Here is a 17,832-nt window from a genome sequence, read left to right as displayed (position 1 = left end):
CAGGCCATCTATTTGTCAGTTTCCTTCTTTCTGTTTCTCTCTCTCTCTCGTCCAACCTTTGTCAGTGGACCAGATTAAAAGGCAGTGTGCACGTGTGAACTAATCCGTGCGTTAGTGATGGGTTTCAGCCCCAGAGTCTCTTGGCCCAGCCACACAAAGAGCGCATCGCCCTCTCTCTATTCCAGCACGCTCTGCACGTGTGTGTATTTGTGCGTGAGCACGTGTTTATGTCTGTGGTTGCTGCTCGAAAAGGGTAAATTGACGCATTTTTGCTTTCATCCCAGTTCTCTCAAAGTGATTTGTTTTGTATCATCTGTTTTCATTCGTTTCAGCCTGTCCTCCATCTCTCCTTTGCCATGTGTCATGAATGTGTTTCAGCAAGTTTAGCATGACACCAGCTGTGGCCTGGTCAACTGTGTTCTATTTTATTTACCAGTTGTGTCCTTTAGATTTGTGGCAGGGATTCTGCAGGTCTACAGTGATTTCTTTCTTTATTTTATTTTTTTAAAACTTCCATTTGCATTTTATTGCCCTCGGTTTCCAGTCTCGTTTTAGCTCCGAATTCATATCCATATATACATTTTTATTGTGAGCTTACTGCCATTGGAAAAATTGTCTCTCTTTTCCACACACTGAATCTCTTTTTTTGGGATTGAGGTCAAAACTGCCTGAATGCTCAGTAGTTTCATTCCCACCCACCCACATGTGGCAATGCATTTTCACACCCTTTGCATTTTTTATTTTTTATTTTTTTGTTTTGTTGTGTTCCCTGTCATCTAACCAGACTGTCCTCATTTGGCATAGTTTGTGTAGCGTACCAATACTTTTTAATTATTATTTAACTCCTTAGCCAAGAAGGATCCTGCTGTATGTGGAAATGTGACGCAATCCCTTTCTGTTTATCAAATGCAGTAAAAATCTGTGAAAAATCACGTTTGCTCGTAAGGCACTGACCATGTAAGAAACTTTTCTAGTTAGATATATATCAGTACACTCAAAATTCTGTTCCTTGTGGCAGCTGTGCTTTTTATATATTCCCTGTCTTGTGAAAAAGAAACGCCTCCAGATTTTCCTGCCATTAAAACTGGAAGTGACTTTATGAGCCCTCACCTACTGTCACTGTCCAACTGGGCAAACAAACTTTTCTAATACTAACGGGCTAAGATCAGTTAGAGTATTTTTCTAACTAATTTTGGCTGACATAATGCATCAGATATTATTGGCATGCTGTGATTTATTTATTTTTTTGTCTAAATTTACATAACAATAATGATCACCCAGAGAGAAAGTTGGAAGCAACATAGACGGTGTGCACCCTCCTGGATAACAGACCACAAGAGCAGCATAGCTCCTTTCCCAACAGCTTATTCGCTGGTTAACAGAAAAATAACTTACAAATCCAAATATTAATTCGGTTAACTAATATGCAGGTTCAGCTCTTGATGCCATATGTGCATGCAATATGTATGTTCATGATGAATTTTGGGCTAAGGATGTGTTTTTTTTTTGTTTTTTTTTTAAAGAACTTCTGCCATCACTAAGCGCAGTTGAATTCCACGTAGACCGCCGCTCGTTTGTGCCCATGGCCAGTTTCTGGGCAGATTACACAGGCAGAACCCTCCCCTTCCCCCCTCACTCTTTATATCCCTCACCCTTGCTATCTCACTCTGACTCTCTACATTCATCCCATCTGTCCATGTTTCATAGAGGAGATGAGGAAGGCATCAGGCTTTCAGAAAGAAAGAAAGGAGAAAAAAAGCCTACAGTTGCTTCAGAGCAAGGATTGATCTAATCTTGTGCGTGCCATGTTCGTGTAGAAATGTGGCGAACAAGCGCACGCATCAGCGATGGGTAAAATATAACTTTCACGGATCTTAATTTGTCAGTTGTGCAGCTTTTTAGCTTTGTTATAATCTCACAATCATATAGCTTTCAAAAATTTGTGGCACCCGTGCATTGTCAGTAGCTGTTAATGACTTCGTAGCACGTTATGGACGAGCCATGGGCAAATGTTTGAACCATCTGTAAAATCATGAATCAACACAAGTTTTTTATTTTAGTTGTTTTACATTTAAGTAAAACCTTAAATGTAAGCTCATCTCCATCTGCACTTCTCATTTCCTTAACTTGCCATTTATAGCTCAGATAATAAACCTGTAATTGGCTAAAGCACATACAACAGGCTCCAGTTTTGCAGCCAGGCTGGTGCCTCTTTGATTACTGTTCCAGTAGTTAAACTAGTAAATACTGGTATTTCGTAAGGTGCCCTGCTCTGTAGGGTCAGACATCTGACCTTGGCTTCAGCTTGACAGCAGTCATGTGAGAGGGACAGATGATCCCACCTGAACAAACAAAAAAAGAGAGAAAGCCATAGATGGCATAATAGACAGAGAGTACTAGAAGAGGTAACTTTAGCAGAAAACACAACCGTGGCCTTTGTAGTAAAACCCAACAAAGAAAGGTGGTGAACAAACACGGAGAACAGCAGAGAACTGTTGTTCCCTTACTGTTTTGTGTGTATCTGTTTGTATAACATTAGAAATGCTCGTGCTGTTGAGCTACGCAGGACACAGTTATTAATGTACATGTTAATGTGATATATTGTTTATATCTATTCATTTTTAAGGTAAACTCCAAATGGAACCAATATATCAGTAACATATACAGGTGACCGTAGTGTCAATAATCGACCTAACTGACTGTTCCAGTGGTGGTGATGACATTTACCACTGTTTGGACACCTTATTCCTCTGCTGTGTAACATCAGTTAAGCACTGGGCAAATGTTCAAAACTAGTAAAATGAAGGGCTAAAAGACAGTTAATTGTTGATAATGAAAAGTTATTTGTTTCTTTTACACAAAGAAAGGAATAAATTACAAAAAACCTAAATGAAAATGATCTGTACCTGCATCAGGCTTTGGCTAAAGTGTTACAATCTTTGCATTAGTTGTTTAAAACTGTTCAGTTCTTATAGTTACACCAAAAGTATCATGGGACAAATGTAGGTACTTCCATTTGATTAGCGCCCTGTTCATTTATATTACATGTCACCATCTGTGGTGTGGACCACGGTGCCACATGTGGTTTCACTCTGTATCCTCTGTGAGAAGGAGCCTTGCGTGTGATTTGCCGTAGTGGCTGGGCTTGGGTAGCTTAAGCAGTAAGCATCTCACATTTGCTATTTTTAACCACGAAGTAATGGATTTGGAATGTTCTGGAAAATAATGTCCAAAGCACAGGAAGGAAAAAAAAAACATCTGTGGCCACATTTTTTTTTTTTTGTTTGTTTGTTTCGATTTAATTGCACTCCCCCTCAAAATAGATCATTTACTGTTGAAGTTGATGTAGCTCCTCAATGAACATGGCTTAGTCTACTTTAAATGAGGCTTTGCATTATAAAATACTGTAATCACTTCAGTAATCGTTGACATCATGTGAATCACGATTTTCTTTAAATGAGTCTTGACACCGCAGATGGAGGAAGGAACAAAAGAACTGCCTCTAAGTCATATTCTTCCCCCTCCCTAATAGGGTGTTTAATGATGTCTTAATTTCCTTTCTTATGTCACGTTAAAAGATTTGCCACTGAGACAGTCAGTGGCGACGTGTAATTAGTGTAATAACTGAGCGAAGGGTCACATCCTCTCCCTCCACATGCACTAGAAGTAGGTCAGATTTTGTGTGTGTGTCTGTCTCTGTATGTGTGTGTTAAGTGGGTTTCAGAGAGTGGGGAATTTGCAAAAGAGAAGTGCATTGACTGGTATCTGGGCTGGAAATCTGAGACTTCCTTTAAAAGCATGTACAATAATTATGTCAGACAACGTAGATGGCCCGAGAAGTGATCCATTATTTACGTATTCACAAGTTTAGAATCTAGGGCAGCTACATTTTCCCCTCCATAAGTCACACTTTGAGTAACTGTGTTGGTTCCAGAGGACTTTAAATGAGAAATAATCAGAACCAAAAGTGTGCCTTTGAGATGTCATATTATAACTCTTTGCATTCAGGTGTTCAGTCCTTGAAGATCCTAGTTAAAGATGTGAACATTTAAGGTTTCATTAAGGATTCCTGTGTTTATTGAGGAATCCATGTGGTTAATACAAAGCCTGTTATTTAATTCACATGCCAGTCTCTGCTGGAACTGAGGATGTGTTTAAATGAGAATTTTTACTTGCAGATCATAGTCATAATATCTTCACACTTCTCTCATACATTGTTGAAACATTTCCAAGACACTGCAGTTCTGATTTCCTCACATTTCACTTGTCGTGTTAATCGTGTGGGAATAACAGCAACATGTCAGAATACGTAGGAAAGCATGGATGCGCTGCAGTGTTTGTGCCCTTCATTGCTGTTCCAAAGGCAAGCCTTTTCTGCACGTGTGTTCCTGCATGGATGATACAAGAAAAAGGGAGGCGAGTGCTGAGCTGCTGTACATAGGATGTGCGTAGGTTCTGTCAGAGTAATGGTGGGCAGCTCCTCCATACCAACGGGGAGCGCTTCAAAGTGGTTCTTTAAAAAGAACTCTGCCTCAGTCACATTGGAGGCAGTTTGACGCATTTTGACAACATGCGAAACAGCTAGAGGCATATAAGGAGAGCGGTGCAGAATTTTAAAGTATAAATTCTCATCTTATCAATCATGAATTTAATTGTTCATTTGCAACGATGAGAAGCATTTAAATTACACTCGGAAGTGTTGTTAGCCCTTATACATAAAAGGTAAGTCTGTATTAAACTGAACTAAAGCAAGTACCAAAAAAAGAAATGTGATTATTAGAATAAAAAGGCGATGTTGTGCACATGACTCACAGAGAAGCTAGATTTTGAGGGGTGCATATGAAAGAAAAGTGCAGTGCAGTGACCCAGGGCTGCCTGGCGGCTCGGTCACATGCCAAAGCCAAAAGGCAGAGCTCGTGTTTGCCTGCTTACCCATCTGGGGTCCTTCAGGAACACAAGACACAGTTCATACACCCAGACTTCCAAGCATGACAAACTTGCATGCATACATTCCATGGAAGTGCATCACTGTCTCCTGAGGAAAAGGAAAGGCTGGCTTTCTAAGTGTTCAACCTGTAAGCTTTGTCTTTTAGGATTCATCATGGGAGTGCATTCATATAAATGTGCATATGCATTAGAGGATATATATTTCTTGTTGTTGTTGATGATTTTTATAAGAGAGTGTGGGGGAAAACTCACTACCTAACTGTCAGTTATTTCCCTCTACTGAACAGAAGTAGGCTGTTTTGCTTACTGTCACTGAGTGATCTGTCCTCTGCGTGACAGTTGGTAGCACAGGTCCTGGTAGCCACGGGTAGCCATCTAATCCGCCACAGATGGAGAACTCTTCATTCAACCTACATCGCCATGCCATTCATTAAACTCTGGAAGTGCAAAGTAGGGAATTATTTTCTTCGCTGGTTTTAGTCTACTTAGACATTTTGTCACTTAACAGATATCTGGAAAGATTCCCAGTCACACAGTAGATCTTGTTAGTCGTTGTTCATCTGTTGTTTGATGAATGAGATGATTATTTTTTGTTCAATTGGATTTATTAATATCATAGCTTGATTAGTCCATGTAACAAAAACAAGCACTCACTCAGTCTTCTGTACAGATATGGAAGCCTTGACTTTATGTTCATCTCACCTTAACATTATAAAATCTTCTTTAAAAATATTACTCACACATACAAAAAAATGAACTCAACAAGTGGTCGTTCCTCTCAGGAGAGCTATTTAAACCCCATAATCTTTGACCAGTGATTGCATATTAATGATCAAGAAACTGACCTCACAGCCAATTATAAGGTTGGGGAAACCTGCAGTCAGCTGAGACTGAAGAAGTCACTTGGATGAGTGACCAAACGTTTCTCTCACAGAAAACGCTACGTCCAGATGAACAGAATCAACTTCTTGTTATTTAACTCCACTGAAATTGACTCCACATCAGTCACCACTGAATCACCCTGTGATCCTGTGATGTCATATCCTTTAACCAAATATGTTTAAGCAGTCCTTAGCATTAGCAGCAGAGGACATGAAGTTATGGGGCTACACAGTAAATCCATAGCTGTTTATGTAACTGGCACCGGCCTTTTCTAAGAACTCTGGGAACAGAAGGCTCTATTGCTGGTTACATAGCTACAACAGGGTGGAGGTGATACTGCCTGCAGCAAGCAGGTATTTATGGTCACAAGCCTGCACTCATATTGTAAGCTGTAAAGGGCTTAAGCTCTTTGGCTGCTGGTCTACATGATAAACAAGCCTTTTTTAGGGATTAGAGACCCGGGGCCTGTTCTTCGTACCGCGCTAAGTGAGTTAGCTGGATGAGATTGTTGACGATTTCGCGTGATCCTGGATCGTTCGGTTCCCCGAAGCCCATCCGGGACTTGCTGTCATAGCAACAGAGCCGTAAGCGTAAACCTGCTGGGGAGCAGGTTTACTTTATGTAAACAGGATTAGATCGCGGCCACGCAGGTATGTCCGCGTCATTCATACGAAAGCAACAGCGATATTCCACCACTGTTTCACCATAAATAAATAACATCAATGTAACTAAAGATAATGCAGCACTTGATCCTTTTATTGATTTCACACAGATACATACAGGTCATTCCCTAAAAAAGGGAAATGTACTATTAACATTCTATTACATGTATGTGATTATTACAGATGTAATTCATATTTCAGAGTAGTAATTGTAAATTACTTCGTGTAATCAAGATGAGAGACCACGGCTATAAAAGCGAAGGTGGATTTGGGAAGTCTGTCGCAGTCATATCCTGTCCGTTTACGCGAGCAACCCATTGCGGAAGGTGCAAGATTGATAAGGAGAGTCCTCAGAATTCAGCGTATATTGCGGGACAGACAGGATCCTTTAGCTCAGCGCGACAGTGTGCTCATAGAGAGATATCGATTTTCCCGTGAGGGTATTATTCACTTAACCAACTTGTTGACGAGGGGGTGCAGGACCACCACCTGTCTTTTTTTTTTTGCTCTGCCCTTTTCTTGGTTGCTGTTATGAACAAACAAACAGAGTATTCCAGGGTCTCTTTCCAAGAGACGACAAGCAATATAAGTGATAAATATTACCATTCTGTAGAATATTCTTATATTTCACTTTTACTTGTTCCCATGTTCTAGTGGGTCCTGTTGTGGCTCTAATGTGAAAGGGGATATAATATAACATATTATAATATAATATAATATAATGTAATATAATATTGGATAATATGGTGTGATATGATAAATCTACCCTACCGCCTACTGGTGTTGGCCAGAGGGGCCGATGGCGCAATATGGCAGCCTGGCTTCTGTCAGTCTGCCCCAGGGCAGCTGTGGCTACAACCGTAGCTGCCTCCACCAGTGTGTGAATGTGAGAGTGAATGAATAGTGGCATTGTAAAGCGCTTTGGGTGCCTTGAAAAGCGCTATATAAATCCACTCCATTATTATTGTTATTATTGAATTACTTACGAGTTTGATTTGTCAGCAACTTTCTGCCAGCCCTCTCTCCTTGCTTTTGCAGCCTTTGCAGTGTTCCCTTGCGTTTTAATTAAACTCTGAAACTCCTGAAATCCCTCACTCAAGAGTTCTTGCTCTGCTGCCGAAAAATACCGAGCGCGCTCCTTCGACATTTTCGCCGACCAATCAAAGGGTTGCCGATCAATGTTTCTACTATCGATGCGTAGCCCCTGTTGGGCCACCCAGTGATCTCACATTACTTCATCCAGCTATACTAATCGTCAATAACAGGTGTGTTCGGGGAACCGGAATAGCGAGCTCAGAGTTAGCGCGATGATTTGGTCTTGGATGTTTCATTTAATCTTGGATGTAGTAAGCGACGTACGAAGCACAGGGCCCTGCTCTGTTAGGCATCAACAGTAGCCAGGAACTTATGACCTTTAGCCTCTAAGTAAGACAGTTATACTTTATCTAGATTGACACAGTGATGTAGAGGTCTTTCTGTGTGGCTCAAGCCACATTATTGTACCCTTCTTCAAGACCAGCCTCTTCAACAGGGCTGGTCATTGCAATCAGGATTGGAAATAAGTTGATCACACTGACATTCAAAGGTCATTTAGCTCTGAATTGAACACCTTGTGCAGGGACTGCACCATATGCACATCTGCTGCCTGGTGTTCGAGTTAATGTTGGTGACTAACATGGTGAACGTGTCTGACATTATCTTTGCTTGCCTGTAGCTTTAGGGACATACTGCACGATCATTTTTGACACACTGCCCTGCTGAGGATAACACCTCCAGTTTGGCTTCCTATTACCAGCCTGTCCAATGTGATAGTGAAGAATTACACAACAATAACCCTTCTCAGTTTTGATTTTCACAGTTACATACTGCTCTTCTGACGCTCCTTGTTATGCTTTTTGGACTTCTTTGCCATTTATAGTTATCGGAGTGCTACACGGTAAAGCATGTCATCCACCCAGAGATAAGAACGCATGCCACACAGGCGTTTCACATGCCTGTCTATCAATAAGAGGCACAGAGAGGGTTTTGAACGCTACTAGCGATTACTGTAGCTCGTGTTGAGTACATTACCAAAGGTGGTTATAAAAAGGTCAGAAGCAGGAAAGGACAGTGATAAAATAGGTGACAAACTATTTATCATCATCATAATCTCTTCCTTTGGTGTTTGAGGTTTTATGCTGTTTAAGAAAAAAATTGATTTAGCAGCCAGACCAGTGACAAACTGGTTTACATGCCGAGAAGCACAAGTTCAGTAATATCCAGTGATAGAAATGTGGTGATAGTGGTCAACAGAACAGTTCATGGTTTGTTTTTTTTGTTTTTTCTGTTTTGTTTCTTTTTGTTTGTTTTTTGTTTTTTGGGGGGGAGGGGGGGGGTCCATGTCAGTGGGTCAGGATGAGAGAAGGATGGAAGGAGTAGAGGAGTGGTTTTAAGTGGAGGGTTATCTGGGGTTGTCTGCTAAGATATTTACATTTATCTCTCTGGGACTGGAGGAGAAAGCTGTGGTCTCCGATGTCTGGAGTTTGTTAACTAAATGCCTAACAAGCCAGACAGACAGACCCACACATCAGCACTGTGTCCCGCTCTGCCCTCACCGCTTCTTTACCAGACAGCCGATGGCCATCTGTGGAAAAATGCTTGCATATAGACTAGAAAAAAGCAGTGAATGAGACTTGTGTGTACATGCATGAGGTTGGTGTAACGCGAATTAATATTTGTGCCAGCTCTTCAGCAACAGCTCCCTGATAAATAATATATTGGCATATCAGCAGAGCTGAAAACACACTACGTGCATAGCTCAGTTGATTTCAAAATGGTTGGACTGCAAACATGGCAAATTACGCTTAATGCCTTATTTCCACATAATCCAGTAATAATCCTGATTATAGCTTTTAACAGAATACACTGAACTCTAATCACTCTCAGAAATATTCGGCCATGTTGTGCTTTGTTGTACGTCCTCGACGTCTCCCAGGTGCAGCTGCGTGTATCGCTCAAGGCTGCTGTAAACGAGTAGCATGTGAATAAGTGACAACTGATGTATGTGTAGACGAGGGTTTGAGATGAGACACGCAGATATACATTACGCAGATAAAGAGGAAAAGGGGGCGGGGGGGCTCTGCTTTGTCCTGTGAATAGAACTGATTAAATGGACAGATGTCCTGATAGTCATCATGCAAACTCCCAGAATAAAAGGCTGTGTGTGTCTGTGTGTTGTGACTTCCTAACTTTTACTCACGCAGCCTGAATCAGGGCTCCTCCTAGTTCCCTCCCCAAACATGCAGTGTTTGTTGAAGCACACACTCACGCACACATTACTGGCATAATGGCTGTAATGGCTTGCTCTTATGTTCTTATCAACACCATCCACACTGACCCCCACCCCTACACATATGCACACAGACAGATATACTCTATGCAGCACTTACATGTATCCAACAGTCTTAAAGAGCATAGCAGAGAGCTGTCTAGCCCATCTTGCAACTTGGTGCAGTGAAGCCCTGCTCTGGTCCCTTGAGTTTGTCTCCTGTAAGCGTCCCAAGAGAACGTTTCTGAGTCTTGGTTGCTCCACTAAGTCTACTGCCTCCTAATGTCTCTCCACCTTTCCCTCCAGGCTAGCTGAAAGACAGCCCCTGCTAATGGAGCAGTGATTGTGTTATAGCCACAATTATCTCTTTTTACCTCTCAACTCTGGTCCATTAGCAGGATAGATAGTACCTGGGGCTTGTCTTCAGTCACAGAATAAGGTACTGTCAGGATGATGGACTACATGAGCTGAGAGAGGTCCTGGAAATGCCATTATACCACCACCATGCCTTTTATCGCCAGATGAAACTTATTGTAATGTAGGCGAGACAAGTATCCATACCTAGATTTATTAAATACATGCAGATGATAAACCTCCTCGTTGTTGACCCGTAATTTTGAGATGATCAAGACTCAAGCCAAATCTGTCACGGGTGGAGGCCAGCACCCCAAAGACAACAGAATACTGCCTACATCTAGCTACTGAAGCAAGGGTGTTACAGACGAAATAATAATTTAAATCGAATAATTTAAATAGCTTGACATCACAAGTAAAGAGAGATGCCATATTTTATTTGTTAGGGTGCACTGCTCCTCTAAGAGCCTTTAGACCTTTGATACATAGTTACAATGGGCTACACATTCAATGCTTTGTTTAAAGAACTCCCCCAATCTGCATGAACTTGCCTGAGGCTATTGAACAAGACAAACAACTACCACACTGTATTTCATGTTTTGCTGTATACACAGCCTCCCTGCCCTATTGTTCCTTTTTTATTTATCTAATTATGCTTTTGTTTCCTCTTTGTTACTTTTTCCTTTGTAGACGAGCTCACCTGCGGCTGTGTCTGGAGCGGTTGAAGGCCCTCATACCCCTAGGACCTGACTGCAGCCGTCACACTACCTTGGGCCTGCTCAACAAAGCCAAAGCACACATAAAGGTACATATGATTACCCAGCTCTTAGCTAAAGCTGGTCCTGTTTTTTCTTTTTCTTTTTTTTTGTGATAAACAGAACAAAGAAACTGCAAGCTTTAATGATAATGATATTAATGACGATGCCTTTCTGAAGGTTTTTAAACTGAGTGGTTACCAGCTGACTATGAAAACCTTATTATTCATTTGGTCAGAAAAAAAAAATGAGGAAAAGAAAGGGTGCAAATTACCAAAGACTCACAAGTTGGTGCCTCATGATTGGGTTAAAAATATGCGAAGAGAGATTTTTCAAAGGTTAATGAGCATCAGTGCTCATGCAGAGCCAGTCCTGTTGGTGTCCTCTGAGAACCAGCCCCCATTTAGACAGATTTCTGAATGAGATGTTAGATAGTGTTGTGTGGCAAAGCATTTCAGTTGAACTTGCCTGAGAACGGTCAGTCCGTCTGCTGTTTGAAGAATGCCATGATCATGAAGGAAAATACACCATCACACACTTTCACCTGCAAAGGGCCTCAGAAAATGACCGAATATTCACCTGATGTAAAATTCTGTTCAGAACTTGTGGACTGGAGAACTTCTCCCCCCCCCAAAAGAAAACAAGGCTTTGTGCCAGTTATTCAAATGAAGGGTTGTTAGATAGATCACTGAATAATTTGAAAGGTGAAAGTATTAGGACATGGTGTGTCATGTCATTCGTCACACATGAAAAAATATTTTGCTTGGAAAGACCAAACTCGTGTTTACCTTTATGATAAAATGAATCCACAGTAATTGTGCAGGCAGTGTAACACTTCACACTTTGTTATCCACTTTAAAAGCAGGCATGTGACTGCCTGAGAGTGAGCAGTCTGTAAGGGGAAAGCGAGGCATAGCATGCACTCACGTAACAGACAGGACATGTACAAAGGCGATATTGTTGTTGAGGTGGGCCTCCGCCAGCTCTGCCGCTCGCACTTCTGCTGCTGCTGTCAACTTGAGTCTCTTCATCGCTTATTGATGGCCTATTGTTTTGGTCTGTCGCTGGGAGTCACGCTCATTAATGTTGGCACCCATGACATAAGGCTGCAAGGTTACATCACAATGTGGCTGTATCGGGCCCTGCCACGGCCTTCATTTGTATCATAATGGTGCAAGGCGTAAACAAGCCGACACGGTGTAAACAAGACAGGTGAGGAAAATCATTTAGGGGTGTCGTCGCTGACAGCAGGAAAATCCGAGGGGACAAACTTGTTTAATTTGCTGAATACTAAAGAGCTTCTGGGGCATTGTCCATGTGTTTGTTCACACCCTTTTATGGAGGCTCGATGGCTGTGAATTCTCTGGACAATTACCTTTTCTGTTCTCACATGGGCTCAATCTGACACCAGAGTTTGTGGGGAGCTGGCGGAGAAAAGTCCGTTTAGTCTGAGCCCATTGATTCAGACATTTGTGTTCTCACATGAATGTATGAAAAAGGCCTGTTTCTTTGCTGGCTATTCATTTGTCTAACCTCTTTTCTCAGCATTATTTTTATGAGGCTTTCCTCTTGCTTACACACTTAACCCTCCTGTGCGTTCTCCAGGATATTGGCAAGCCTTGAAAAGCAATGAATTCATTTACAAGCTAGTAAGACTTCAGAAAGTATTAACAAGGATCGAGTTTCTTTTGCAAAGCAGCTGAATGTCTTTCTTCCTCCCTGTCATAGACAGTAAAGTTTTTTATAACTAATGATCCCTACAAGTCATGAATATGATTATTTAGCACAACACAATGTCTATAATATCTTTTGGTGAAGACTCCTCTCCTCTTCTCTTTCACCTCACCAGAAACTTGAAGAGGCGGACAGGAAGAGCCAGTACCAGCTGGAGTCTCTGGAGCGCGAGCAGAGGCACCTTCAGCGTCAGCTGGAGTTGCTGAGTGGAGGCAGTGGTGCTGCAGCCCAGAACAGCCCAGGGGAGGGAGAGAGGATACGCATGGACAGTGTGGGCTCCACCCTCTGCTCTGACCGCTCTGACTCTGATCAAGGTATGTAAGGTGGCATGCATGATTTTTAATTAAGCATCTACACGGCTATCAAAACATGTTTTCACACATGGATAAATTCACAAGGGTATTAGCTGCGCTCCGCTATCTGCCATCACAAGGACTTTACAATAGGGGGCCAGCAGGTTAAAAAACAGCTCATTTCTAGTATGAGTACACTGGACATTTGTGCTCTCACATGCACCTCTGTCATGACTGCAGTGCATGTGTGAAAACAGCTCGAGCCTCCAGCTGCTGTCGGTCTAATTTTATAGCACTGAGGTTGGGTTGGTCAGAGCTCCTCTGAGACTGCATGTCGAGGTGCTGATGAAGGACATCAGATTTAAAATGCAAAATGTTTCCTGAACTGAAGCAAAACCAACATGGTGTCTGTTTGTTTGTAACGATGTCAAGTATGAGGGACATGTTTTCCTTTGTATTTTATGTTAAAATGACTCTAACCTAACAGAGAAGCATTAAAGCCATCATTAGTGTGTCACCCTGGTTGTGAGGTGACAATTTTAACCACTGAAAATGAAACTGACTACAATCTCCTTTCTTTTCATATTCTGTATTTTTGTTTTCATAAAGTGCTGTGGCACAAGCCAGATACTGTGTAAGATACTGTGTCATCATACAGTACAGCATGTTGCTGTATAAGTAAGGCTTTTCTCTAAGATATTGTATCTTTAAAAAACTCCAAAACAAACAAATTTCTGGCACCGCTTTTATCCAAAGGAGAAAACAACATGGCAAACAATATAAAACGTAGGAAGTTTCTTAAAATATCCAGAAATAAAGTATCAGCAGAGAATAGTTTTCTTAATAATCCTCAATGAAAGTGGAAATATGTTAAATTGATCTGTTCTTCTCCCCTTTCATCATTTTTCCATCCTACAGAGGAGATTGAGGTGGACGTGGAAAGCACGGAGTTCTCCCATGGAGAGCTGGACAGTGTGAGCACAGCCAGCACCAGCGACCTGGACGACCACAGCAGCCTCCAGAGCATGGCCAGTGATGAGGGCTACTCCTCCTGCAGCGTCAAACTTGCCTTCTCCTCCTAGAGCCCCGCCCCACCGACGTGACCATCACATTCCTGCCAAACTCGCCTGCCCTCCCATCTGTTATATCCATCCAGCCATGCCTATGAAACACACACATCCAGTCTCATCTCCGATGACTGGCACGCACCCAGCTAATAGTGTCCCCCCTTTGCTCCCAGCCTTTTTTTTTTTTTTCTTTTTTTTGCCCCACGCTTCCCCTCCACGCTGCTCAACCCACTTTCGGAGGCGTTCCAGTGAGAGCTCTTTCTCGCCTCTGAACTTTGAACCGCTCCGACCAACACTGACACCAGGGACCCAGACACAGACTGCCAATTGGTTCAAATCTTATTTTAAAAGGAGGAGCAGAGACGTAGACATCATCTTGAAGTTTGAAGCCACAACATAAAATTAACTGTTGATTTTTATCTGCTATTTCCACACACCTTTAAAATCCCCAAATGTATTTCAAATTACACAGCCCCAAATATGACTAAAATGCTCTTTAATTAATATAATTGTCTGTTTGGTTCTGTCTAATGTGGGTGTTTGCCTATATCTTATTATTCTGGCGTTGGGCCTGGCTAAATCTGGACTGGATTGAGGCTGAACTTTGCCATATCTACACAGCTCGTCCCCGCAGCCCTGAATTTCTTCCTCGTCTTATCGAGGTTTTTCTTTTCTTTTCATATTACCTGTGCTCTACACCACAGAAGCTCTGACCCTTGAATTGGTGCTATTGTGAAATAAACCCACCAACCAACCAATGGGGGAAGCAGATCAGATCCACCACTAAGCTTTTAAAGCGAACAAAGCGCATCTGTCGTGATTGTTTCCGACCACACACGGAGGAAAACAAGCCACAAAAACGGAGGGAAAAAAATAAGAAAACATTCCTGTCGGATGTGGGTGCTCAGTGCATTTTCAAAGAGTGGAAATTGTAACTTTGTGTGCGCGTGCGTGCGTGCGTGTGCGTGTTTTGTTTTGGTTTCTTTCCCCTCGACAAGCAGCTACTACAAGCTATCCTGCACTTATCTACTTTAGAGCTGTCCATAGAAATGGCACAAACCAAGAAGGAAGAAACACACACACACAAAAACAACAGCAACAAGGGAAAAAAATCCAAACTACAAGCTTTGGAACAGATGTCCAACTTCTCTCCAGCAGTAACAAGCAATAACTCGTGCAGTTTTTTGTTTCGTCAGTTTGAACTCCTTCCCGTTTTTTGTTTGTTTTTTTTCTCCCTCAAGACTCATGTGACCGTCCACATTTTTTTTTTTTTTTTTTTTGTACATACAGATAGCTTAATAAATAAAACTTTAAAAATGAGTTCAAAAAAAGTAGTGCTTACAGATAGAACTATTGCCTCTGTTGCTGTTTGACCTGTGTTTATTGTGCATTTTTAAATTGAAAGTTTAGAACAATTTTTATCCTCCGATAAAATTTGCTGATGGAAACGTTCAAACGCTACCCTCTCTGTCCCCGCTCCCCGCCCCGAGGAGGTAAAAGGAACGATATCCTCGATAGAAACAGTAGAACGACTTTCCATCCAGTTGTAAACAGTGATCTAAAATGGCATTTGTTGGAAAATGCAGACTTTGTTTCTCACTGTTTTCTTTTTGTTTTTGTTTTTTGTTTGTTTTTTTAATCAATTAGACAGTTTTTATTCTCTTGTTTGTGAATGGCGGTTTAAGTAAAAAGAAAAAAAATATATTATATGGCATTCCAATGGTGGTCAGGTGATCTGTGGAGGGAAAGTTTGAAGTGTTGGAAAAAGAAAACGGGTTGTATGATGTCAATGTACTCCATCCCTACTCCACCGGCATTAAGAATTGCACTTCGGCTGCAGTTCGCTTTGTTTTTCTTTACCACTGTCGTGTTGCGCTGCCAACCATTATTTTGTGTGTGAGAGAAAAAAAACTAAGAATATGATGAATATTTATTCTGCAATCCCTCAAAGAACACGCAATGGGGAGAAGGTTAACTTATTTTGTTTCTGTCTTATTTTACTCTTCTCTTTGATGTTTATTCCTCACTCCTTTAAAAAAAATTTATATTTTATGGATTATTGTTAAGGTTTGTTTTTTTTCTTTCTATTTTTTGCCGGGTGGGTGGGAGAGTGGTTAAGAAAATGTAGCCATTTTTTGGTTTTCATTTTTTTGCTGTTTTATTCAATGGACACTTGAAATGTAATTGGCCCGTAAGCTGCTCCTAGTGCTGAGCCTCGCCTGTTTAGAGTCACCAGCCTTGTTCGGGGCTGACTCCCCAGCCACACACCAGGCCTGTGAGGAGCATCACAGACCTGAAACAGGAGCACAGGCTGAACCTTTATACCCATTCTGCTGTCGCAAGGTGAAATGCTCTCGACTTTGTTTCTGGGTCTGTGCTGAGGGGAGCTAATTCTGCACAAGACTCACCCATAGCCAAGACTTTACTGGCAAATATTGAGCCGGCTGCTATGAAATAAAAGGGGTCTAAAACTCCGCTTTCCTCTATTAGGAGGATTGTAGTCTCTATTAGACTTGTTTTAGTTGACAAAATGTGTCTTACATTTACAACTCCTCCGACTGAGGATTTAAAGAAATAAAAACACAAAAGAACAAAACCTTCGGTTTCTCTGATGGACATCGTTACGGTGTAGAGTTCGACATGTACGCTCTTTGCGGAGCTCTGTTGAGGTTGTTGGACTTGGCACTAAATCAGAAAGTCACCACTTTTGGTGCTCAGATATTTAAAAAAAAAAAAAAAAAAGCCAAAACCACCTCAGAACACCTCAGTGTCCTCTCTCTTTATCTCTTTCTCTCTCTCTGTGGAGGACAGTTTACATTTATTCTGCCCCGTTTTAAGTTATTACCTTTATCTGATCTTTGTTTCTGCTTTCTTCTTATGTTGGTTTTATGAAACTGCACTGCTGACACGACAAAGGTCTCAGTGTTCTGCGACAAATGAATTTCTCTTCTTGTTCAGACCTCGATCAGTTCTTTGCAGTGTTTTAACCTGCTCACACAGTACACAATGTTGTGTTTTACTATGATGGGACAAACTGAGTGTTTATCACAAAATGTGTGTCATTTTGTCCCACGTTGTAAAATGCTGAGATGCGAGATGATTCCAGGACGGGTTAAAAACAAAAACAACACTAAAAGAACTGGTTTTACTGAGGCCAGGTCTGTCCTCACTCATGTGAGTCTACTATGTGTGTGTGCATGGGTGTATGTATGTGTGTGATCTCTGTGTTCTTACTAAAGCTGAGCTTTAGAAAGGCACCTAGTCCATGACTAGTCTGCACAGATGTCAGTGGGCTGTTTGCCACTTTGATACTCAGTAAATATCACACTTCTGAAGGCTGTTTGTCATTTTTAAAAAATGACAAGCTCTCCAGCGTACGATGCAAAAACAAAAGATGTTCAGTCCAGTGCAGAATAGTCCTGGATCAGCTGATTGAGAGGTCTGACAAAACATTTCTGGCCATGCTGCAAAATTCATTAGCATATCCTCATCACAAAGTTGTATTTTTACCTGTGTTTAAGGTTTCAGTGGTGGTTAGGGGACAGCTTGGCCAGAAGTGCACCAGCCCCGTGAAGTGGAAGTTGCAGTGTCCTTTGTAAAACCCCACTCCACTCTGGTGTCAGTCTCTCTCAGGGGGTTGATTTGAGCAAACGGGTCCACGAAGTCAAGTTAGCCCAACCAAACAAGCAGTCCCAAGTGCAGTAGGGAGCCCTCCTGTTGTTCTGAACCTGTGGCCATCCTTTGTAAAACATGCACTCTGATGACGATTCTAGCTGTGTAAGTTGATGATGCAATACTTAAAATAAAAACACCAAGATTTTCAAACCTGAA

At 41.6% G+C, this 17,832-nt stretch overlaps 1 protein-coding gene across 2 annotated transcripts in view; it reads left to right on the top strand.

Annotated features, from left to right (window-relative positions):
* Positions 1-17,832, top strand: part of mxi1 (max interactor 1, dimerization protein) — a 31,992-nt gene extending 14,160 nt beyond the window's left edge. For both annotated transcript variants that reach the window (XM_004539141.3, XM_004539142.4), the window contains exons 4-6: positions 10,843-10,957; positions 12,757-12,955; positions 13,853-17,832. In XM_004539141.3, coding sequence (XP_004539198.1) covers positions 10,843-10,957; positions 12,757-12,955; positions 13,853-14,016 — 478 coding nt within the window. In that variant the 3' untranslated portion in view covers positions 14,017-17,832. The remainder of the gene's footprint in view (positions 1-10,842; positions 10,958-12,756; positions 12,956-13,852) is intronic.

Source organism: Maylandia zebra, linkage group LG6 (genome assembly GCF_041146795.1).
Source record: "Maylandia zebra isolate NMK-2024a linkage group LG6, Mzebra_GT3a, whole genome shotgun sequence".
NCBI classification, from domain to species: domain Eukaryota; kingdom Metazoa; phylum Chordata; class Actinopteri; order Cichliformes; family Cichlidae; genus Maylandia; species Maylandia zebra.
The sequence above is the reverse complement of the archived record's forward strand: the minus strand, read 5'-3'. Positions and strand labels throughout refer to the sequence as shown.